Source organism: Hevea brasiliensis, chromosome 14 (genome assembly GCF_030052815.1).
Source record: "Hevea brasiliensis isolate MT/VB/25A 57/8 chromosome 14, ASM3005281v1, whole genome shotgun sequence".
Lineage (NCBI taxonomy): Eukaryota > Viridiplantae > Streptophyta > Magnoliopsida > Malpighiales > Euphorbiaceae > Hevea > Hevea brasiliensis.
The window spans coordinates 21,547,564-21,573,119 of NC_079506.1; the positions used below are offsets into that span (position 1 = coordinate 21,547,564).

General features: G+C 33.1%; 1 protein-coding gene across 2 annotated transcripts; it reads right to left on the bottom strand.

Moving 5' to 3' along the window:
* Nucleotides 1–15,858: 15,858 nt before the first annotated feature.
* On the bottom strand, nucleotides 15,859–21,528 carry LOC110673516 (disease resistance protein RPV1). Of its 2 annotated transcripts, XM_058134900.1 has the most exons (5): nucleotides 20,755–21,528; nucleotides 18,980–20,105; nucleotides 18,512–18,793; nucleotides 16,856–18,406; nucleotides 15,859–16,747 (listed from the first exon to the last, which is right to left on the bottom strand). In XM_058134900.1, the coding sequence occupies exons 1-5, from the start codon at nucleotides 21,264–21,266 to the stop codon at nucleotides 16,154–16,156; spliced, it is 4,065 nt and encodes a 1,354-aa protein (XP_057990883.1). In that variant the 5' UTR covers nucleotides 21,267–21,528; the 3' UTR covers nucleotides 15,859–16,153. The 2 variants fall into 2 exon arrangements, with proteins under 2 accessions (XP_057990883.1, XP_057990884.1); XM_058134901.1 differs by lacking the exon at nucleotides 18,512–18,793.
* Nucleotides 21,529–25,556: the final 4,028 nt, after the last annotated feature.

Here is a 25,556-nt window from a genome sequence, read left to right on the forward strand (position 1 = left end):
CCAAACCATACTCTACATCCTCTTCCCATTTCAAACTCACTTTTACAGGGCCAACCTTCCTTAAAAGCAACATAGCTTTCAACTGGTCGACGAGCCAACTGAAGCCTAGCCCTATCTCCTAGCTTATGAAGCCTATCATTAGCCCACTTATACTAGAGGGGGAGATAAAGTACATTACAAGGAGTGGAGTGGGAGGTGTTACGGCCCGTACGAACCAGAAAACAAAAAAGGAAAGGGGAAGGTAGAAGAAGTGGGTGCTAGGGAAATAGATAAAAGAGAATCTAGCGAAAAGAAGGATAAAGATGAGCTGTTCTTGCAAATAATGAAGCAAAGCGTATATGATGTAATTGAGCAATTAAAGAGAACACCTGCTAGAATTTCATTGCTGTCACTAATTTTGAGCTCAAATGTGCATCGCCAAGCATTACAAAGGGTTCTAAATCAAGTCTTTGTGACTCCCAACATCATGCAAGGACAAATTAAGAAGATTATCGGACAAATTCAAGTATCAAATTTTATCAACTTTTCAGATGAAGAAATTGACCCTGCTGGTTTGAAGCACACTAAAAATTTACTTGTGACTGTAAAATGTAAAGGATACACAGTAGCAAAGGTTCTGATTGATAATGGATCTATGCTCAATGTGTTACCGAGTGCCACCTTGGCTAGGCTCCTCATCGAACCATCGTTAATACACCAAAGCATTATGATAGTAAGAGCCTTCGATGGTACAAAGAGAGATGTATTAGGAGATATAGAGCTGCCACTCCAAATTGGAGCTTGTACTTTTAACGTTACATTCCAAGTGATGAACATTGAGCTAGCTTACACCATCTACTAGGGAGACCATGGATTCATGCTACCAATGCCGTACCCTCTTCCTTGCACCAAAGAATCAAGTATATCATGAACGGGAAGATAGTTACTATTAAGGGGGAGGAAGCCCTACTGGTCACTAAGCCTCAGTTTGTTTCATATATAAAAATGATTGAACAAGCAATGGAGAGCTCTTTCCAAGCTCTAAAATTACAAGGGGTATCCAGAAGCGACAGGGGAATCACTGGCATAGTGGCAAAGGTGATATTGAGGAATGGTTATGAGGAAGGGAAAGCATTAAGCACCAGGTTACAAGAGATTGTTGAGCCCATAACTATTATCCAGAGAAGGGGGCACTTTGGGCTAGGATATGATGAGGATGTTTTGATGGATGGAAGGTTCAGGATGAGATACATGCTTCTTGACCAGCGATTTGATCAGCTAACTGGACAAGAGGGAGTTATTCCCCAAATTCAAGATATCTTCACCCACCCATTGCCAGTCTTTGAAGAAATTGATGAAGAAGGGGAAAAGCCTCTGTCAGATATATCCATTAATGTCCTGCAGTTGAATCTTATACCAAAAATGTTGATTTTGCAAATGGAGGAGAACCAGAAGCTTGACAACTAGGAAGCAAAGGATATCCCAATTTTTTTCTTAAAGTAATATATATTTAATTACCAATACTTGATCACTTAGTCCATAGTGTCAAGTGAAATTTTATAAATGGACATTCTCTTATGATTAAACATTAATGAATTAATAGCGCATTTTCCAAAATTTTAAGTCCAACTGCTTCCTTTTCATTTTGTCTTTTCTTTGCTTAATAAAACTATTTGTTAAATTCCATTCTTTAATCGCCCTATTTCAATTTCTTTAGGATTGATGATCAACTAAACCATAATAACTCAATCAACATAGATATTTCTCATATTAACTTCAAAGGACCCATAATTACCATAGATACTAGTGATTCTAAAGAAGAGGAAGAGTGTATATCCCTGAGGAAAATATTAGAACGGAAAAAATTAGATAGACCTAGTCTCATGCCCTATGGAGAAGGGATGAATACCTTAAATTTGGGGACATAACAAAATAGGAGAGAGCTCAAGGTGGTAGATTATGAAAAGTTGGAGGATATGATTTAGTTGTTACGGGAATTCACGAATGTATGTTCTTGGAGCTACGATGATATGCTAGGTCTAGACCCTCAAATTGTAACTCACAAAATACCTTTAATTCTAGGGGTAGTGCCAGTAAAGCAGAAACTGAGGAGAATGGATCCTACCACACTACTAAAAGTCAAAGAAGAAATTAAAAAATAGTACAATGCGTCCTAGAAGTTATAAAATACCCTGAATGGATGGCAAATGTAGTTCCAATAATTAAGAAGGATGGTAGGATGAGAGTCTATATTGATTACAAGGACCTCAATAAGGCTAGTTTAATAATGCAATTCCACATATAGACGTGTTGGTTAATAATGCAACGGGACTGGGAAGATGTTCATGTATCGATTGAGCCTCAAGGTATAATCAAATTCTGATGGATGAGGCAGATAAAGAAAAGACGGCCTTTATCACTCAATGGGGGGTATTTTGTTACAAGGTTATGCCTTTCAGGCTAAAGAATGATGGAACAACCTATCAACGTACCATAGTCACATTATTCCATGATATGATGCATAAAGAAGTAGAAGTTTATGTGAATGATATGATCATTAAGTCAAGGAGAATGGAGAGCCATGTAAGAGTATTGAAGAAGGTGTTTAAAAGGCTAAGGAAATATAAGCTGAAATTAAATCCAGCAAAATGTGTTTTCAGAGCAAAATTAAGAAAACTGTTGGGATTTATAGTTAGTGAGAAAGGGATAGAAATTGACCCAGATAAAGTCAAAGCTATTTAAGAAATGTCATCCCCAAAGACAAAAAGGGATGTGCGTAGCTTTCTGGAAAAATTGAATTACATCTCTAGGTTCATCTCTAATCTCACTACTAAAGTTGAGCTAATCTTCAAGTTACTAAAGAAGAATACCACTGCAAAATGGGATGAAACTTGTCAAGAGGCTTTTGAAAATATCAAGCGGTATTTGTCAAATCCACCCATCTTAGTTCCCCCAACAACTGGTAAACCATTAATCTTATACATGACTGTCCATCAAACCTCTATGGGTCGTGTTCTGGGGCAACATGATGATACAGGAAGAAAGAAAAGAGCCATTTACTATTTAAGCAAAAAGTTCAATGAATGTGAGGTGTGGTATTCATTTATAGAAAGAACATGTTGTGCGCTAGCTTGGACAGTGAATCGGCTCAAGCACTACATGTTGAACTATAAAACCTGACTCATCTTCGGGATAGATTCGATCAAGTACACCTTTGAAAGCCCACTCATACTCGAGAGAATAATAAAGTGACAAGTCATACTCTCACAATATGACATTGTCTATATGACGAGGAAGGCGGTAAAAGGAAGTGTGATAGCAGACCTCCTAGCAAAAAATCCAATTGATGATTATGAGGTGCTAGATTTTGAATTCTCTGAATGAGCATATCAATGCAATAAGTGAGGAAACTGAGGGGCAAAATGATATATGGAAGATGTATTTCGATGGTGCAGTTAACCTCTCTAGTAATGGGATTGGAGCAATACTGGTATCTACAGACAGGAAACATTTCCCGATGGCAGTCAAGCTGATATTTGAATGCACCAATAATATCGCAAAATATAAGGCCTGTGTGAGCGGTTTGCAAGCTACTATTGAAATGAAAGTAAAGAAATTAGAGGTATATGGAGACTCAGCCTTGATCATCAACCAAGTAAAGGGAAAATGGCAAACCAAAGACCCAAAACTAGTTCCATATCAGAAGTATCTCTTGGAATTAATCAAAAAGTTCAAAGAAATCCTCTTTACTCATTTGGGTCGTGATAAAAACCAATTCAAAGATTCCTTAGCCACATTAGCAGTCATGACTCAAATGAAAGAGGGGCAAAAAATGCAGTTGTTGCAGATAAAAGCAAGGGGTGAGCCTGCATACTTCCTTATGATTGAAGAGGAGATAGACAGTAAACCCTGATATTACAACACTCAGTAATACATCAAAACCAGAGAGTATCCTCCAGGGGTAAGTAGAAACGAAAGGAGAATGATTAAGAGGTTGGCATTAAGGTATTTAAGGTATTTTCCCAGTGGTGAAATCCTATATAAAAGAAACTTTAATAGAGAATTGTTCAGGTGTGTGGATGCAAATGAGGCTAAAAGGATTCTTTTTAAACTCATTAAGGGAATTGTGCCACCCATGCCATAGCTAAGCAAATCTTACGGTGAGGATACTATTGGACTACTTTGGAAAGGGACTATATCAAATACTTTCAAAAATGTCACAAGTGTCAAATTTATGCTGACCGGATAAACGTCCCACCTCATCAACTTTACAATTTGGTAGCTCCATAACCATTTGCAGTGAGGCATCGATGTTATTGGCCCAATCACCCTGAATGCTTCCAATGGTCATAGGTTCATTCTGGTGGCCATTGATTATTTTACTAAATGGGTAGAAGCTGCCTCGTATGCCCATGTCACTCAGAATGCATTCGTAAAGTTTCTCAAGAATAACATCATCTGCAGATATAGCCCTCCCAACTAGATTATTACTGACAACGTGAAGAATTTGAATGGTTCAAATGTCTAGAAGCTGTGTGACCAGTATAAGATCCGTCACCTTAACTTTTTGCCTTATCGACCCCAAATGAATGGAGCTATGGAAGCTGCCAATAAGAATCTCAAATGGATAATTGAAAAGATGACCATCACTTATAAAGATTGGCATGACATGCTTCCATTCACCTTCTGTGCATACCAAACTACAATAAGAAAGTCGACTAGAGCAACTCCATATTCATTAGTGTATGGCATGGAAGCAGTTTTACCAATTGAAGTGGAAATTCCCTCTCTACGGATCTTAATAGAGACAAAGTTGGATGAAACTGAATGAGTCAAAACAAGACTCGATCAGCTCAATCTGATTAATGAGAAAAGATTAGCAGCAGTTTGTCATGGATAGTTATACCAGGCTAGAATGGCTAGGACTTTTGATAAGAATGTATGATCACGAGAATTCCAGCATGGAGACCTTATTCTGAAGAAAATACTGCCAAATCAAATTGATCCTTAGCGTAAATAGTCACCCACTTATGAGGTACCATATGTGGTAAAAAAGGCATTTTTCGGTGGTGCTTTGATCTTAACCCACATGGATGTAGAAGAATTGTTAAAACTAGTAAATGCAGATGCTGTAAAGAGGTATTATGCCTAACAAAAAAAAAAAAAGGGGAGGGTAGCGATGAAAACCTGAAAGGGCACTTTTAGCAAAATGAGAGAAAGAAGGCGAAAACATGTAAGGGCACTTTCTGCAAAATAAGAGAATGATGAAAATCCGAAAGAGCATCCTGAAAAGTGAGTTATAAAAAAAATTAAAAAAAATAACTAGGAGTGAAAACCTAAAAAGGCGCTCCTAGTAAGTCAAGAAACAGACAAATAAAGTTAGGTGATAGGATCAAAGTTAGAAGGCAACAAGTGACCATGGCACAAGGTTCTTCTCGTATTACTAGTATCTCTGGCAATGAAGGGTCCTAATAGTTGATTAAAAGGAATTCGTGAGACTTCCCTTACCTTTTCTTCCAAGAATTGTATACCTTTCATATATTCTTATTTCTCATCACCAAAAATCATAATGTCAATTTTTCTTACATGGCCCACTAGCCCATTTATCATAGAATTTGCGTTGTTAACTTATTAATGTTTTATTATAAGGAATGAATTTAAACATTGGTAACTCTCTATATATTGCTTTGAGATTGCAGGGGATAAAAGTCAATGAACAAACAACATACTAACGCAAGATACTACCAAAGAGATTAGGACTTAAACTATATATATAAAAAAAAATGTAAGGGTTAAAACCTGAAAGGACACACCTAGAAAAAGAAGAGAAAGAATGCGAAAACCCATAAGGACGCTTTCTGCAAAATGAGGGAAGAATGAAAACCTAAAGGGCATCTTGAAAAAGTGAGTTAAAAAAAAAAAGGCACTCCTAACAAAGAATGTGAGAATTGGAAAAGCCACTCTCTATAACGAGGAGCCTCTGAATGACCAAGAGGAAGGGGAACCTTATCTTTGGGTTTATTTTCAGTTCTCCCATCAATCATTCGGCTTCAGGTTCATGATTAAGTAAACTTTTGACCAAGTAGAGTTCCCTCACCAGGTTTGCTTTTAAGATCGAACATTCAAACTTTCATAATTAAACTTATGGTAAATTTGCTAGATAACAAAGCTTGAAATCAACCTATTTGTTTAAGTATACTAGTAATCATTTGTTCTTAACATCCTGCAATATTTAATTTCCTCTTATCAAGCTCTAGATTCAAGATCCAAGTTGATTTTAATTTTCTACAATTTAATTTCCTGTTATTAACCTCTTGATTTAAGATCCAAGTTGATTTTAATTTTTGGCAATTTAATTTCCTTCTATCAACCTCTGGATTCAAGATCTAAGTTGATTTTAATTTCATGTAATTTATTTTTATGCAATTTAATTTCCTACTATCAACTTCTGAATTCAAGATCCAAGTTGATTTTAATTTTATGAAATTTATTTTGATTTTAATTTTATGCAATTTATTTTTATATTGATTTTAATTTCCTGTAATTTAATTTCTTATTATCAACTTCTGGATTATAGATCCAAGTTAATTTTAATTTCTTGCAATTTAATTTCTTATTATTAACCTCTGGATTCAAGATCCAAGTTAATTTTAATTTCCTGCAATTTAATTTTTTATTATCAACCTCTAGATTCAAGATCTAATTTAATTTTAATTTCATGCAATTTACTTTTATGTTGATTTTAATTTTCTGTAATTTAATTTCTTGCTATCAACCTCTGGATTCAACATCCAAGTTGATTTTAATTTCATTAAATTTATTTTTATGTTGATTTTAATTTCTTGTAATTTAATTTCTTATTATCAACCTCTAGATTCAAGATCCAAGTTGATTTTAATTTCATGCAATTTATTTTTATGTTGATTTTAATTTTCTGCAATTTAATTTTCTATTATCAACCTCTGGATCCAATATTCAAGTTGATTTTAATTTCATGCAATTTATTTTTATTTCATCAACCTTTGGATTCTAGATCCAAGTTGATTTTAATTTTCTACAATTTTAATTTCATGTTATCAACATCTGGATTCAAGATCCAAGTTGATTTTAATTTCACCCAATTTATTTTTTATATTGATCTTAGTTTCATGCAATTTAATTTTCTATTATCAACCTCTGGATTCAAGATCTATGTTGATTTTACTTTCATTTTCTGTTATCAACATCTTGATTCAAGATCCAAGTTGATTTTAATTTCCTGTAATTTAATTTCTTGTTATCAATATCCGAATTTAAGATCCAAGTTAATTTTAATTTTTATGCCATCAACCACTGGATTCAAGATCCATATCGATTTTAAGCATTTAACCTGTCAAAAATATGAGTCTATATCTTTACATGTTTTCTATTTAAGGAGAATGAAATTAAAATTTCATTTTCTTTAATGGAAAATATGTGAAGAGGGGCAGTTGTAGACACCATATTTTGGCCGGTCAATAAATTCATCATTTGGCAAAAACGACAATTCTAGTTTAATTAATTTGCAACTGGTTTACATCTATTAAAGCTTTTCAATTTCATGTAGTCAGTTCTAAATCGGGGTCCGATCCTAACATTATCCGATCTCAATAAAGGTTACAATTCTGTTATAGTCCGATCTTGGGATTGCCCGAACTCAATAATATTGGTTTTAAGTTTCATTAAGTTCAATCCTATATATTTGTTCGAGTTTCAGTTTATCGGAAGTTTGAGTGTTGATTATCTGATCTCCAAGCTCATTCTTGTTTTAGTTTTAATTGAAGTTTCATTTCCTGATTTATAACCCAATCTCAATAATTGTTTTTAATTTTGTTCTCTAGTATGATCCTCAGACCATCCAATCGCAATAACGTTCAATTTTATATACTTGCTTACATTTCAATTTTGTTCTCGATTAAAGTTCAGTACTATTTTATCTCCAATCTCTATGTTGTTAGTTCGATCTCTAAAGCTCATTGCATATAATTGAACTTGTAATTTAATACCGGTCATGTGATCATCTGATCTCGATAAGGAAATGAGAAGGACCGATCTTAAAGAAATCTTTTATTTTATTAAACATTTGATATTATATCACTCCGCGGGCGGGTCCTCCCTAGCCCGCTCGTCTGTTACATTATCTACATCCTCTCCCTCCGATACGCTCTCGCTCTCAGCCCCAATACCCGAAGTGAGCTTCTCAAGCAGGTGAAGTCCTCTTCAGGATAGCACTTGATGAGCTCAGCTAGGAAATCGCCATAGGCCTACACATAGTCGTCGGCTTCCTTCTCTAAGGCTTCATTCTCCTTCGTTTTTATCTCCTCAACAAACTTAGCCAGGTAGGTAGTTCGACTAGCTTAGGCATCTTCGAGTTCCTTCCTTAGCCGAGCTATTAGCTCTTCAGAAAACTCTGCTTGTTGCTCTAATTTTATAGTCCGAGCATTCGCGTTTGAGAGCTGGCTCTTAAAAGCCATGGCTTCCTGAACCGCCTCAGAGATCTCCCTCCTCAGAAAGTCCACTACATAGGAAGCCCTCAAGCCTAACTCAAAGAACATAAGCAAAATCCAATTCAAACCCAAGTCAAGCGATAAGAAGAATAAACAAAAGACCAAATAGAAGAATAAGCTGAAATTAGTGAAAAAGGACTTTGATAGAGCAGTCTATGTGGAAGCTAGGAGAATGCACTTTGATGTTCACTTTAAATTCATCAATGAGCCTCATATTTTACTTGTTAAGATTGCTAAGAAGACGGCGAAGAGCCCACAGTTCGGCTTAGCCTGGAAGAACCAATATTCATCATTCTTTTATCGGTCAAACCAATGTAGTTCTTCAAAGACTTTCACCATAGGCTCCGGGCCTTTAGCTCAACATAAACCTCGGAAGGCCAACTAGAGTTCGCCATGAATTTGGATGCAGTTGAGCCATGCAAACTCAATGGTATCTCAAGACATCCTTATAAAATTGATCCAAGGAAAATTACAGCCCGGCTTTGAACTGCTTTTCATAAACCATAATTTGATCTCTCTCCTCGAAAAAGTGATCTGCTCGAAGATCCCTGTGATATCTAATGAGCTCAAAAGCATCGGTTGGGAGATTGTACTCCTGACTGATTTGTGCCAGCTCAAAGCAATTAAGAATTGATGCCACCTCAACCACCGAGAGAGCTTTTTTCCTTAGGATCGGAGCTTGTTCCTGGGTCAGCCCAACGGGCTAGTTAGAGATCGAATGGACCGCTATTTCAATCTTAAGTTGCCCACTTGGTCCGACTCTTCACCCTCATCGAAGGTCCATGAAACGTGTACTGATGGTGGGCTCCCTGCTCTTTGACTATCAGTGTCGCTCATTTTCAGTTGAAGAAAGAAAATGTATGACGAAAAAAGATCAAATACTATACCTTCAATAAAACTGTTACCGGAGATCAAGAACTAGGAAAAGAACTCACCAGAGATTTGAGAGAAGAGAGAGAATGCAAAAATGCAAAATGTGAGAGTGACAGCCTCCCTCCCCCCCTATATATATAGCCCTAGGCATTTAATGCTTACGAGACCCAAAGTGATATCTCGTTTGACACAAATACTTAATGTTTTCCCAATATTCAATGCACACTAGAAGAGACCAGATAAGGATAGATCGGATAAAGGAGATCGGATGAAGGGCTTTTAAGCTACCACAGAGATCGAATTGAAATAATTCGAATAAAGAGTGATGTGGAGAGAACGTAGGTTTTTAAGAGATCAAAAAAAATGACCTCAAAGGGAGACATGACAGATCAAGAGAGATCGGATGAGGATGTTTCAAATGACTGAAGTTCAGTTCAAACAGAAGGACCTGATAAAGAGATCGGAAACCACCATATCAGAAGAATGCCAAACTAAGATTGGGGTAGAAAGGGTGTGTGAGGATTTCAGAAACATCAGTTTGAATCCTAGCCCTTGGTTTGAAAGATTAAATTTTCACCATCAGATTTGAGTTAGTTAAAGCAATTAGGGTATGGTTCAATCTTCACCATTAATCTTACTTGTAAGGATAGATCCGAGCCATTGATTCGAGGCAGTTAAAGCATTTTAGTACGCTTCAGTCTCCATCGTTGATTTTATTTATAAGAACAAATCTCAGGCCCTCGGATCAAAGTAATAAATGCAAATTTGTTACCTTCCAATCCCAACTCTTAATTTGATTTGTAAGGCATAACTCCTAACCATTAGATCAAAGAAGAAAAGGATGGAGGAGTCCTGGATTGATCACTGCCCTTAAATCCTTGGTCACTTTAATTCTTGACCTTTGGATGTTGTCCTTTTAAATCCAAACCCTTCCTCTTTTTCATCTTGAATTCTGGCCCTCCATTTTAAGGCCCCTGTTCCCTATAAATACCCAAAATTTTCACTATTGAAGGGATCATATTCCTAAAAAAATTACTGACAGAATATGAGAAGGAGGCTTTAGAAACATCAGTTTTTTAAACAATCCTCATTGTAGCTTCAGCATCAAATAGCTCACTCTCTCCAAAGTACCCTAACCCATCACTTCTAAAAATCAATTTGATAGTGCTTTGACTCCGTTTCTAAGCTTCATACATTAGAACTCACTTACTCCATCATTGCTAAAGCCCCTTTATAGGTAAAACTATTGACATTTACATGTTTCTTTTAAAAGGGAATAGTTTAAGTCATATCCGCAATATTACGTAAGTTAGAATCTGAGCTCTATAAATATTTAGTCATGTCAAATTCTTAGGGAAATAAGGTTAAAATTGATTCATGCTTGTTTTGTAAATATTACTGTTATGTTATTGTGGTACCAAAAAATATCATTTCTATCATTTTTTTTTAAGAAGTGTAGGATCATAGTTTGGGTTCAGATAAAATAATAGCTTGTATTAAAAGCTTGTTTCTTATTTCGAAGTAGTTTAGGAATAACGGTTTGAGTTCGAATAAAATAATAGGTTGTAGGGCTGAGCAGAATTCAGTTCAAACCGAAAAACCGAACCTAATTAAATCGGTTTGGTTTTAAAATTCAATCAGTTTGATTCGGTTTTATGTTATAAAAATTTCGGTTATTTCGGTTCGGTTCGATTTTGAAGAGAAAAAAATCGGTTAAACCGAACCGAACCGAATAGTAATTTATATAGTCAAATCGAACTAAATTGAACCGAATCGATTTTTGAATTAATTTATTTTTATGAAAATTTTATGAATTATATTTAATTTTATATATATTAATTGTTTAATTTCATTGATTAATGGTTATTAGGTTCAAACTAAAGTTAAAATTAGAGCAAATAACTTGAAAATCAAGTCTAAATTAAAAAATCAAACCGATCGATTTAAATCGAACCGAACTGAAATAGAGCGGTTCAGTTCGATTCGGTTTTCCACCCATTTTGGTTCGATTCGATTTCTAAAATTTACGGTTCGATTTTTATAATTTAATTCGATTCGGTTCGGTTCGGTTCGAACCGAATACTCACCCCTAATAGGTTGTAGTTAGAGTTCGGATGTAATAAATAGAGTGAAGAGAGTTCAGATATGATTGTAAGAGATCGAAAATAATAAAAGCGAGATGCGTGTGACGGGATGAGTTCGAATATTATGTGGTTAGCAAATCCGAGAGATCAGAAATAAAGCACGTATAGCTATCATTTATATGCTTGCATTTATGCATAACAGGGAGTTAGGGAATAGGGCATTTTTGTCATTTTATAGCGTTTTTGCCATTTTATGGTTTAGAAAAAAGTGAGAGTTCAGGAGTAACGCTGCACTGTTTTTTTTTTTTTTTTTGTATATACATTTTGAAGGCAAATCATTCTCTTTATAAAATATTAGGAGTTCGGGAGAGAGTCCTTTCCTTGAACCCCCTTCCATGCTTATGAAAAGTAAATTTTTTTATGTTTTCTATAAAATCCACAACCTCTTTATAAAATATGGGAGCTCGGGAGAGAGTCCTTTCCTTGAACCCCCTCTCATATTTATGAAAAGCATTTTTATGTCTCTTAAAGTTTGGAGAAAAGTTTTTTTCTATTTAACATTTCACTAAATTTATAATTTTTGTGCCAAAAAGGGGGAGTCCTTCCTTTGAATCCTTTTTTTTTTTAAAAACAATATTTTTACAAATGTATTTTGATGTTAGGTTTATGGGAGAGTCCTTTCTCTAAATTTTTACACCAAATTTTCTTATAGTTGAGATCCAATGGAGAGTCCTTGGAGTCCTTATGTCCTTAACCTTTTGAGCACAAGGGAGAGTTCTTCCTTGGATTATATTTTTATAGAGGAAGAGTCCTTCCTCGAATTTGATAATTTAAGTTTGCACAATTCGACCCATAATCTCCAAATTACAAGTTCGTTAATCAATATGGGTAAATATTTTACGGTTTATATTGCCAACGATAGGACTTTGATTCATTAACTGAGAGTCCTCATTGATGAAGAAAACTCTCTAAGTTTTAATTAACATATTCCCTTTGAATTGGAGTCTCAAATAAAAAGGAATGAAAATCTATACCCATATTGGTTTAATTATAAAAATTCACTTCACACACCACACCCTCAACTGTTTAAACACCAATGATGAGATAAATGATGAGCAAGCCAAGAGTCCTCCCCACTCATCATGGATCTCTAGGAACCAGATAATGTCTCTCCGAAATTGGAGTCCTAATTTTACAGAGGGAGGAATTTAACAAAACTCATAATAAAGGTCAGAGTCACAATTCACCCTAGGGTCATTCCATCTACTTATGTTCTTGGCACAACCCCAAAAGGTGAAACATCAAGCGTTCCTATAGTAGATTGAGAATTCACATTGTAATTTAAACCCTAAAATTATTGGTTTTAAGTTATAAAGAGAACATCCTTAAATCCACTTACCTTTGTTGAGGTACGATATGGGGTGCCTAACATCTTCTCCACATGTAAACGGACCCCGAACCCAGAATCTCTGTCTTAGAAGTGGTAAAATTATTTTTTAACGATAAATAATTTTCTTTAATTTTCCTAAAAATTAAAGTGGTCACTCCTTACTCCCACTTCGGTAAGAATCGTCCAACGACCGCGAAACCTTTGTAACAGTCCTATGATGGTAAAGAGAATCCTAGCTAGCTTATTTAATATGAAGGAATGAGTTTAACTTATTCTAGTAAGCTTTCGCTTTCGTGGTTTGGATTTAAGGAAGAAAATTAATGCATTAATTTTTGTTTTCAAGTGGCAGTGTGGCAAGTCAGTGGACAAAACACAAAAGGGGTCAATAAGATAAAGTAAATAAATCTTGCTCCATTAACCTTCCCAGTCGGCTTTTCGTCTTAGTCTGCTGATTATATCTATATTTTTTATGCTTTCAAAAACACATTTCTTTTGCTTTTCTAGAGATCATATAGATATATATCTCGTCGCTCAAAGTTTAGCTTCATCTTTGCATTTGGGATTCCCTTCGTGGCTGCTTCTTATTCTTCTTTCTTCTTCTTCCACTATTCGCAACAAGCATGATGTGTTCATTAGTTTTAGAGGCGAAGATATCCGTGATGGTTTCCTTAGCCATCTTTATAAAAGAATTACGTCAAAACCAAATACTTGCCCTTCGTGGATGAAAACCTTGAGAGAGGAAAGGAGATATCTTTCCGCCTCTTAGAAAAAATTCATGAATCATTTATTTCAATACTCATTTTCTCTGAGAACTAAGCATTTTCTGCATGGTGTTTGGATGATTTGGTGAAAATAATTGAATGCAGGGAGAAGATGGGACAGATAGTGTTTCCAGTTTTTTACCATGTTGATCCATCTCATGTTCAGGAATTGAGAGGGAGTTTTGGTGAAGCACTTCGTAAGCATAGACAAGATTCCAATGTTTGTTTAGCTAAGGTGGAGAGTTGGACTCTAGCCTTAACACAAGTGACAGAGTTGGCAGGTTTGGTTTCACACAACCATAAGTTCCTTTTCCCATGTTTATTATTATTATTATTATTATTATTATTATTATTATTATTATTATTATTTTATAAAAATTTGTCAAACCTAGACCAAGTCTAAAGTTGGTTCAGCTTAAAGGTTTAGGGTCCACTATCGACTTTTTAGGATTCTCTTAATTTGATTGATTCTAATTTTTGTCTGATTTCAATTTTAGATTCAGTCTAATTTCAATTCAGTTCTAGTTTTGATCAAGTTTAATGATTATTTTTTTTTTTAAAAAAAATCTGATTTAGTTTAAAATCAAACCAGTCAATTTCAATCTGATTTACTATTAATTTTGATTAATCCAGTTTTGATTGGTTTCAATAGGGACCTAATTTCTTTTGAACCAATCTACTTTCGACTCCAAATTGGCCCGCTGCCATGTTAATTTCCTTTGAAATATATTATTTATAAAAAAAAAATTGAATTCCTCAACAATTATACTATTTTTTTTAAATAAAAATTTTTATAATTTAAAAAGAATTGAATTCTTTCATTTCAAACATGAGAGATAACAAAAAAAAAATTAAATTTTTATAAAATTCTATTTTCTAAATAGAGATTATCATTTCACTAATGAAATTTTATTTTATTTTTTTTAACCTTTTATTTTTTAGTTTTATTGATGATCAGGCGTGACTCTAAATTAGTTGAGAAAATTGTCGAGCACATTTCAAGGACATTAAATCTTTTGTTTCAAAGTGATCATTACAATGATGGCTTCACTGAATTTTGATTCACATCTTAAATTTGTTGAATTGTTGCTACGCTTTGAATCAAGAGACGTAAGCTTTATGGGAATTTTGAGATTTGGTGGAATTGGCATAACAAACATTGCAGCCAAAGCATACGATCGAATTTCTGCTGAATTTTCAAATAGATGCTTTGTGGAAAATGTCAAAGAAGAATTTGAAAAATTCACACTAACCGGTTTACTAGATGAAATCCTTCATAAAATATCAAGGGAAGAATGTTTAAGTGCAGAGGTTCACTATCTGTTAAACTCTTTTATTGGACAAAGGTTTCGGAATAAAATAAAAAGGTTCTTACTGTTTTTAAGGGGTAAACATTCAGTTCAAACCGAACTGAATCGAATTAAATTACCAAAACTAAATTATTGTATTTTAGAATCAAATCAAATCGAAATAAATAAAAAATCGAATCGAATCAAATCACTCTACTTCAATTTGATTCGGTTCAAACCAATAGATTCCGAATTTTACTTATTTTTTAATTTACACTTGATCTTCAAGCTATTTAGTTTGATTTTAACCTTAGTTTGAATCTAATAACCATTAATCAATAAAATTAAGTAAATTATATATATATATAATTACATATAATTCATAAACTTTCTATAAAAATAAATACATTAAAAAAAAATTATTCAGTTTAATTCGATTTAAACTATTTTTTTTTTCTAAAATCGAATTGAATTAAAATAACTGATCAAACTGAATCAAATTATCAAATTACTAAATTAATACAAATCAATACAATTTTTCAGTTTAAATCAAATAATGCATACCCCTACTTAAGGATGCGGATCATTCGCAAGTATTTTAGTGATTTACTTGGAGGGTGTGAATGGTATGGTCCCGGAAGTAGAACAGTTATTGTTACAAGCAGAGAAGACAGGTGCTTAAAAATGCAAATGCTAGAGAATATACCCACAAGGTTGAAGAATTAAGCGATCGTGAAGCTCTGCAATTGTTTAGTTTGCATGCTTTCCAACGAAATCACGTCAAACATATGTTTCGTTTAGTTTGCAGGAAAGGTTATGGCTTTATTCATCTATGACCCCTGCGATTGTTTTAGGACCCCTCTCCTCCACATCCCAGCCCTTTAGTCTTCAAATCTCTAATTTTGAACTCTGTCCAAAATAAACACTAAATTTTAAAATTGAGTTAAAATTGACATTAAAAAAATTATCTAAAATTGATAATTTACGTAAAAATTTGACCTTTTTAACAGCTTGGCCTTTAAAAAAAAATAAAATTATGACATACCCTGCAGACAATGAAAACAAATTCTAAACTCAAAATACATAGGAGGGCAAGCACTACTGTCTCTCTTTCAAACAAATATAAAAGTATAAACTCAAACATGAGAAAAGAAATATTTAGATTTAGGAAATTTAATTCTTGCCTCCCTTTCAAATTTGAAGGTTCCTCTTCCTCGCCGTCCTCATGATCCACATTGTCTTATTTTTGTTTTCATGTATCTTTCGATCTTTTATGGAGTAGTTGCTCTTCATCATCCTCAAGTTCTTGATGTTTTCGTATCTTTTGAAGGGGAGCAATTATAAGCTGACCCTCTTCCTCCCCATCCTCATTGTCTTGGTCGAATGAATCACTGTGGAATATAGGATGAATTCCACACTTCATTATCACCTTGCAATCGCGTATGCCTTGGTCATCTTCTGCGAAGAACTGAAAAGAGAGCTCACTCAAAGGGTCCTCCGCTAGGAAGTGAAATGCGGCCCTATTGAAAGGGTCATCGGACAATGAAGAAATCAACCGACCCCAAAGGAATGTATGTTCTAATTGCAAAACATTGCCATTATTGTCGAAATCAAAATTTAGATGGATATTACGACTGCTTCCAGAATTGGCAATGAATTGGGCTGTGCATCCAATCCTTTTGATATCACAATAAGGATAAACGTTGGATGCAACAACAGCACAGAAAACAAAACCAGCGAAGTCAGTACTGTAGCAAGACGGCTTGAATCTGAATGACAATGAAGAACCGCTGTTATTATACTTCATCCACTGTGGCACTTCACTCCTGGGGATGACTAAGCTAGTCTACACCATGAAAATTAAGATATATAATTGATTTTATACAATTGCTATATATATGGCTATCTACATGATGAACGCTTGACAATAAAGAGCTAAGAGAATGAGAGATACCTGCCGGAATTTAATTGCTCGCAGATCTTGCTCTTGTGCATTAAAAGAGGGAGAAGTTTTGAGAGTAGAAGAGATCAGGCATCTGATGGCGTGCGTTTCTTTGTCAAATATTACTGAGTCAGAGAGCCAATGACTCCAAAGTTCGCCCGCATGGATCGCATGTTTCATTAGTCGTATATCTTGTACTATACACAGAAATTGCAGTATTACATCATCCATAATTTTGCTACAAGCCTTCTGATCTAAATTTTTGCAATTATCAAGATCTACCACTACGCTACAGCTATTTCCTTCTGTGAATATCTTTGACACTGAATTCAGAGACGTGCAATTTCTGGCTTTTAAGTCTAGCAGAGATGGAACCACTAGCAAACATTGAAGTTTCTTGCAATCTGTTACATCGAGTTTGTACAGGTACCGAAGTTGTTTGATCTCTGATGGTATGCTCTCAAAATTATTTCCACCCAAGTCCAACGCTTTCAAATGCTTGCAGCGGACAAGACAATTGGGAAAGTCTGATATGCCACAATCCTTTAGAGAAACAAATTCCAGTTGGAACAAACCTTCTACTGGAGGTGTTATCAACCGAGGCAATATCAGACCTTTTCGTTGAACACAATCTGAACTGTCTAGTCCTCTGATGAAGAGTGGTAGTTTTCTTATCCCACTTCCAGCTGCATTAAGCTCTGTTAGACGTCCTAACTTCCACAGCATTTCTGGCAGTTCATTGAGATTTACACAATCTTTGACTTTGATGGATATAAAGGATTCTAGATTGCAAATGCTGTCCGGAAGACTCTCCAATTTTGAGCATCCATTAAGTTTAAGATACCGAAGAGAGTTCAACTGCCCAATGTTGCTTGGAAGACTAGCCAGGTTTAAGCATCCCTTAAGTTTAATATTTGTCAAACATTTCAAGCCACCAATGCCACTAGGAAGACTCTCCAGTTTTGAGCATTTACTGAGATTAAATTTTTCAAGACATTCCAACCCACCAATGCTGCTTGGAAGACTCTCCAATTTTAAGCATTCTTTGAGATTGAGTTCTTTAAGGCATTTCAACAGGCCAATGCTATCTGGAAGACTTGCCAATTCTAAGCACCCACTAAGATTAAGCTTTTCAAGAAATTTCAACTCACCAATGCTTCTTGGAAGACTCTTAAGACTTCTGCACGATTTCAGAATCAACACAAGAAGCTGAGAGCAATGCCTAATTGTTGATGGCACTTCTCGTATGGCAGTTTCTCTCAAACACAGGTGTTTTATACTCGACGGAATCTTTGGAAACTCTGTGATCTCTGAGCAGCGTTCGAGACAAAGAAATTCAAGTCTTTCCATATGAATGCAGCTTGGTGAATTTTGAAGACCTTTGCACATATCTAGCCTTAGTTCAGTAAGGTTGCTCAAATGTTGAAGCGAAGAGGAAATCCCAACCAAATTTGTACACCCTCCCAAATCTAAAACCTCAAGGTTTGAGGCTTTGGACAAGTTTGGAATTCTCATTAGCTTGACCGAATCAGTGAGGACAAGAAATTTTAAATTTGCCAGAGGCTGTAACTTAAAAAAATATATATTAAAGAGAGAAGAAAGAAAATTAGGATAATCAAGTTTTATTAAACGTATGAAAATTTTCAAAATAGGTGTAGTGACACGCACCATATCTTCATTCCAAAGATGTTCAAGTTGGCTATAACACAGGTATAGCGCTACCAGATTTTCTGGCTGAAAGCCTAGAGGCAATGATTTCAAAGGGTATTGATTCCAACAGAGAAACCTTAGCTCATCTGGAAGAAATTTTAGGCCTTTAGGAAGGTCTATGTTGGAACAGTGGAAATTGAGCAATCTAAGCTTATGCATTCTCTTAAAAGCTATGGGACTTAGCTGTAGGGCTCCGATTTCGAACATGTCTAGTGATATGCTTTCAATTGTTTCAGTCCCCTAGTAAACATAATCAAAGAGTAAATGAACACACAATATAAATACACATGCACGAATGCGCACGTGCTCTCTCTCTCTCTCACACACACACACACACACACACACACACATACATATATGTGCCAAAAGCTACGTTTCCTATGAAATTAAAATGTGAGAAAAGAAGCCAAAGTCTTTAGAGCTCACCTTATTTTTTGTTAATACACGACAGATATCATGTGTGTTCCACAATCTAGTACGTTTTTCAGGGTTCTTAATGCATTCCCTACAAACAACATTCCTGCCCATTTGCTGTATCAAATTATGCATCTTTAAAACCTTGCCCATGTGCTGCATCCAATCGGGCACACCTAACATTTCGTAGTTTAACATAGTTATGAGAGACTTATCACAAAGATTTCTGATCCCAGTTTTTGCTTCAAAACCACAACCGTTTAGTACATTTTCGACAAATTCTTCATTCATCCCTTCAAAGAAACATGCAACATCAAGAAATATTTCCTTTTCATGCTCATCTAGTCCATCATAACTAATCTTCAAAACCCCTTGGATTTCCTTGTCAGGAATGCCTTCTAGTTTCGCCAACTCACTTTCCCATATTTCTGTGCCCTTGCCATACAAATTGGAGCCTAATACAATAAGAGCTAACGGAATGCCTTTAGCATAATTTATAGCCTTTTGTGATAGCTCCATATATCCTTCACTGGGATAATTTTGTTTAAAGGCATGCAAGCAGAAGAGGTTAAGAGATTCACCATAATTTAATTCCTCAACCTCATATATGCATCCCTTGGTACAGACATTTTTAAGCACTTGCCTATCTCTACTTGTGACAATGACTCTGCTTCCTGTGTTGTTCAAACTACAGTCTCCAAGAAAAATTTTTGCATGCCGTGAACTATCCACATTATCAAGAACAATAAGAACCTTTTTATTCCAAAACCTTCCCCTAATAGAAGAATGTTGTGTATAGAGTGAGCCCATGCTTATGTAAGGGAATCCATCTCGTAAGTAGCTTGGTACAAGCTCTTCCCTTTCTCCCTTAAAATTTGGGATAAAGAATTTTTCATCAAATTGATATCCAATTCGATCAAATATCATTTTGGCAATGGTTGTTTTACCAATACCACCCATCCCACAAATTCCTACTACATGCACATGATCTTCTGACCCAATATTTAATAATGATTCAACTTTGTTGACTTGTGAATCAATTCCAACTAACCCATTATAGCGACAATCATTTGAAGAGATATTTCTTAATTTCTCGCAAATGTCATCGACAATCCCTTTGATAAGTTCAGACTCAGGCCTGATAACATGCAAAGATACAACATCAATACACAATAAAAAATATATATATATTAACAAAGTTTCTTAATGACCAGTTGGTAAACCTTTCTTATAGTAATGGCATTATTTATTCTTTATCTTTGTGTTTAGAAAGGAGGGGAGGACTCAAATTTGGAATCTGTGCAAATTGTTAAAAAGCATCTATGGGTTCTATATGTTTATATATTAAATTTATCATGAACACGATCCTCGTAATTCAACATAATCAAATGTAATAACGTTGCATTATGTTTTACTATTGTCTACATTGACAAATTTCAATCCAACACATTTGAAAATTGATAACAAAAAACTTCAATTAAATAAATTAAAGAATTTCATCCTCAGATTCGTTAGTCAAGTTTCGTTATATATATTTATTTTGGATTGCATGCAAGGTGTTATAAGAAATTAATGAGATCCCAATTTATCAATAGCAATGAGATCTTTTGTAAGTGCTGTTCTTGGAATTAAAAAAAATTAATAGAGAACTAATTAAAAATAAAATACAAAAATGACATTAAATGTTGGTTACATGTAACAAATGCATTATGTGGCTGGTTATTAAAATAAATTATTTGTATTATATTAAAAAATTAAAAAAAAAAAAAAAATTCAAATACTCTTACTTGATATTCTGTGAATCCCACCCTGATATTTTGCTTATTGTGGTTAAAGCATGACTCCAATTCTCCACGTTATCTACGCAGTACTTCAATTCATCTCTATGTTTATCTAGTGCTGCTTTGAAACTCCCTGTCAGATCTTGAACATGGCTTGGATCAACTTGGTAAAAAACTGGTATGATTATTTGTTCCATCTTTTCTTTGCATTCAAGCATCTTCACAAGCTCATCTAAACACCATGGAGAAAATGCATACTTTTCTGAGAAAATAACTACTGAAATACATGATTCCTCAATTATTTGCAGGAGGGATGGTGAGATCTCTTTTCCTCTATCAAGATTTTCATCCTTGAAGACAGATAAATTTTTTCGAAGCAAAGCTTCGTAGAGATGGCTCAGAAAAGTATTGCGAATTTCTGCACCTCTAAAACTGATGAACACATCATTCCTCTTCCACTTAAGAGCTGGAGGAGTACTAGTGAAAAAGAAAGAAGAAGAAGAAGAAGAAGCAGCCATGATCAAGGGGGAAAAAAGATGCTTATAATAAAAAACGAAAGAAAAAAGAAGTCTGACAAGCTATAAGAGGCCGATTATTCCCAGGATTATAGACAAGAGAGTGGAGATAAAATAAAGAATTTATAAAAGGAGTGGAAGACAACTGGTAAGAGGTGTCTGTGATATAAATCATATGCGAGAAGATATTTGTAAACATGAGCAAACCTAGGGTAGGCGCGCAGATCCTCATGCATTAATTACTAGTGGTACCCATGTCTCACTTCTCAAGCCTCTCTCATGTCAACAGTCCCTTGAAAGCACAGTCTCCAATACTTACGTTACATTTGGCTCTTGAATCTATCACTTAAGATCGACAAAATCTGCACATTCAATACTTTATTTTATGACAAAGATATGGTTAATAGGCCTATTAATAATAAAGAAAAAGGGCAATTTTATTGTGTTTTAATTATTTTATTTAATTTCTTTTAATCTTATCATGGTTAATTAAAATTTTAAAAATATTTTTAAATTTTGAAAAATTTTTATTGTAATTTTATTTAATTTTTTTTAAATTATGAAAGAATCGATAGGTATAGTAAATTTCTTATTTTTAATATAGCTATAAAAAAAAGTTAAAAATGAATTTAAAATTCTAGTAATGAAAATTAAACAAAATTTTAAAATTTGATCAATTATTGAAAAAATTAAATAAAATTGACAAAACATTATAAAGTTTGATTTTTTTTAGTAAATATATAAATCGCTAGAAGATGTAACTGAAATCTTTCCTACGATTCTGATAAAAAAATTATAAAAAAAAAGATAAAATTATATATATATATATATATATATATATATATATATATATATAAATTTTATTAAGTTCATAATACTATAGAGTTTTTCTTTAATTTTATGAAATTCTTATTACTACAATATATTATTTTTTATACCAAATTTATGGATTATTTTTTATTAATATAGAAAAAAATTGCATGTATTTATAAATTATAAAAAAATTTAAAGAATTAATATTATTAACTATAAAAATTTTTATACATATATGATTTAATTACAAAGAAATAAAAAAAATTTAAATGAATTTGCTAATCAAAGAAAAAATTGAATTATATATATTACTAAGTATGAAATTATTAAAAATTTTTAAGATTTTAGTTTAATTAAATTTAAATTAACTAAATGATAACATAATAATGTAATTAATAAAAAGTTAATATATAAAATATATTTTATTATATATTTTTATTTATATAAATATAATTCTTCATCATTAACTAAATTATTTTACAAATAAATTTTAAGGAAATTCACTTATAACTCAACTAAAAATTGTTAATAGAATGGAACTTAAATTTAAATAGAAAACTAATCTAACCAATTAAATTAAAATAACTAAAATCGATTGTTATTTTTAATATGAATACTTGAATCTCCAAAATTAAAACACAGATTATATTTTATATTTTTTTTAGCCGCAACTTACCTCACTTGTAAACAAATCCTGCAATTTGTCTTTTGTAGTTATTATTATCAAATACTTTACTGTAATTATTATACAACTCTTAAGATTACTTATTATAGATGAAGTTAAATTATAAAAAAATTTAAAAGAAAAATACAAATAGAATTTGAAGATATATATATATATATATATATATATATATATATATATATATTGAATAGGTAGTCATAATTTGAACTAGTCTCACTGAAACTCGGCTCTTATAGATATGAAAAGTCAAAGTGAGGCACAACTTTGAGGTGATTTCGTTAGCCTCCGCTCATGGATTTAAGCGAAAGTTCGACTTGAGTTGAGTTTACTAGCGGGATTTAAATTAAGAGAGCTGTATAAGGGATTATCTCCTTTTTTTTTTATATAGTGATGTGATACACTAGATATGTGACTAGCTTCAAATTATTTTTTCGCATTAATATTAGATAGATTAATTATTTTATGTGATAAATGTGCATTTCATTATAGGTTTGTACTAGTTTTAGGTAGTTAGAAATTATTTCTATAATCAATATCTAAATATTCACTCATGTTCAAATATTTTTTCTAAATTGTAAGAGGAGTAAATTTATTTTCAGATTTAATTTACATTTTCTTTGCAGATTATAACACTTCTCAATTTGTAATTTTTTTATTATTTTTATTTATTTAACTATTGAAACTCCACTGTGACATTATTATATTTATGCATTATATTAATTGATAGAGATTAATTATATTTATGCATTATATTAATTGATAGAGATTAAGTAGTTTGTGCATGATGAGTATTAAGGTTGAGCGAAGCTTCCCTAGTTATGATTTTCTGATAATTATCTGATTGAGTTGGTTCAAATAAATTTATAATATTTTATTTTATTTTATTTTATTTACATATTAAGCCTTAAATTTAATCATATTTATAAATTTGAAAATAATGAAACTTATTATAAACCTCGAAAGCTTGATACCAGTTCAGTCCTAATATTAGTCTGACTCACGGAGTTAGGGCGTGACATATTAGATCTCCTTCGTTCGACCGCCAAAGCCCAAGCTATAAGCATCACTTAGTTCGCTTGGAGGTGGGGAGGAGATGAATAGTGAGTTTAAGTGGTTTCAACCTCGCCAACTGAGGGTAGGGAGTGGGAGAAACTTCGAGAGCCAAAACCAAAGAGAAGTTGGTTGCGTGAGGAAGAGGGGAAAAGAATGAGAATATTCTATAATTTTGCTTATAATGCAAGATTACAGTTTGATCCTTAAAATTATTTAATTGACGGTGAATATTTAATTTATCGATGAACTCAATGAAGTAAAACTTGATTTTAATTGCATAATTTAAATTATATCTTACCAAATTATTTTTAAAATTAAAGAGGGAAAGTAAATTAATTGGCTTTTGAATTAAATTATATAGTTAAAATAAAATTTAGAAAATAGAGTTCTAAAATTGAATGGATAAATAGAAATATTTTTTTTATGAACTCAATCAAAATTTAATAAAATTTAAGCTAATAAAAAGATAATAACAAATAGAAAACAATAAATTAGTAAACAAATTTATTAATAAATTTGGTAAATATTAATTTTATTAAAAATAAAGTAATTTTATTGATAAATAAATATCAATTAATTTGATCAAAAGAAATTAATAATGTGAGAGAGTGAAAGAAAAAAAAAGAAAAAGGAAAAATAATATGATTTTTTTTTTAAAAAAGAGGGATAATTTTTTTTAGAATAATTTTTTTTAATAAAATTAAAATTAAATAATTTTATTTTAATAAATTAAAATTAAATAATTAAAATAATATAATCATCTAAATTGAAAAACGATTATTGCAATTAACCCATGAATCAACACCAAGCTTAACTCATAATGGAAAAATAAAAAATCAAGTCCTCTCAAGTCCCAAACTCTCCTAAACAAATAAATAAATATATCCTAAATAATATCAAAAAAAAAATAAATTATAGGATGTATGTGATTTGGTCATAACCAAAAAAATTTTTAAAAAAATCTCCTGAAAATCAATTAATAGTAAGATATTTATTTTTGTTGATTATATTTCTATGAACTATTCCTATGCTAATATGAAATCATATAACACTTGATAAATCAGCGAAAATTCATGTCAGATACTGCTAATTAGTGTTGTCCAAAAAATGTGTATAATCCAATGAAACCAACCTCTAGAGACTTCAAATCTCCAAAGCAAAAAGTTGAAGAAGAAAAATTAGAGTTCAGATTCAACATTTTTGGATGAAATAAAATGGTTCCAATTCAAGGAAAAAAAAAAAAAGAGAGAAAACTTAAGGATCCACAAACGATTGGACTTTCTATGGAAGCAGATTTACATTTCAACGCTAGCCCAAGAGACTCTTTAACTTGTCTGCCGACGACAAAGACTCAAAAGTCGGCATTGCATGGAGACCGTCGGCATCACCACAACAGATTGCAGCACTGGCACATCACGAGACTCGAACGACATCACATTATCAGCGGCACATCGATTTTTGCCTCAATTCCACCCAAGCTCCTTACTCGTTTTCTGCCTGCCTCTACAATGATGAACAAATTCTAGGCTCGAAGAAATGGGAAGAAAAAATTTACAAACAAGAAGAACGGATTTCTGGCTTGAAATGGGAAGAAGAAACATGAAAAGTGAGGAAGAAAAAATGAAAGAGATGGGCGGCAGATGAATTGAAGGAGGAGAATTTGATAGAGACTAAAGATTTTGTTTGGCTCTCAAATAATTGGCGTTGCTTCTACTGCACAGTATATGTATATATAAAATCAA

Excerpts from the sequence above, each read along its gene's own strand:
- LOC110673516 (XM_058134900.1), bottom strand. The coding sequence starts at position 21,266 with ATGGCTGCTTCTTCTTCTTCTTCTTCTTTCTTTTTCACTAGTACTCCT. Across the intron at positions 20,106-20,754 it reads TGGGATTCACAGAATATCAA|GCCTGAGTCTGAACTTATCA; the intron begins GTAAGAGTATTT and ends GCATGTTATCAG. Across the intron at positions 18,407-18,511 it reads ATCTTTGGAATGAAGATATG|CCTCTGGCAAATTTAAAATT; the intron begins GTGCGTGTCACT and ends TTTAAGTTACAG.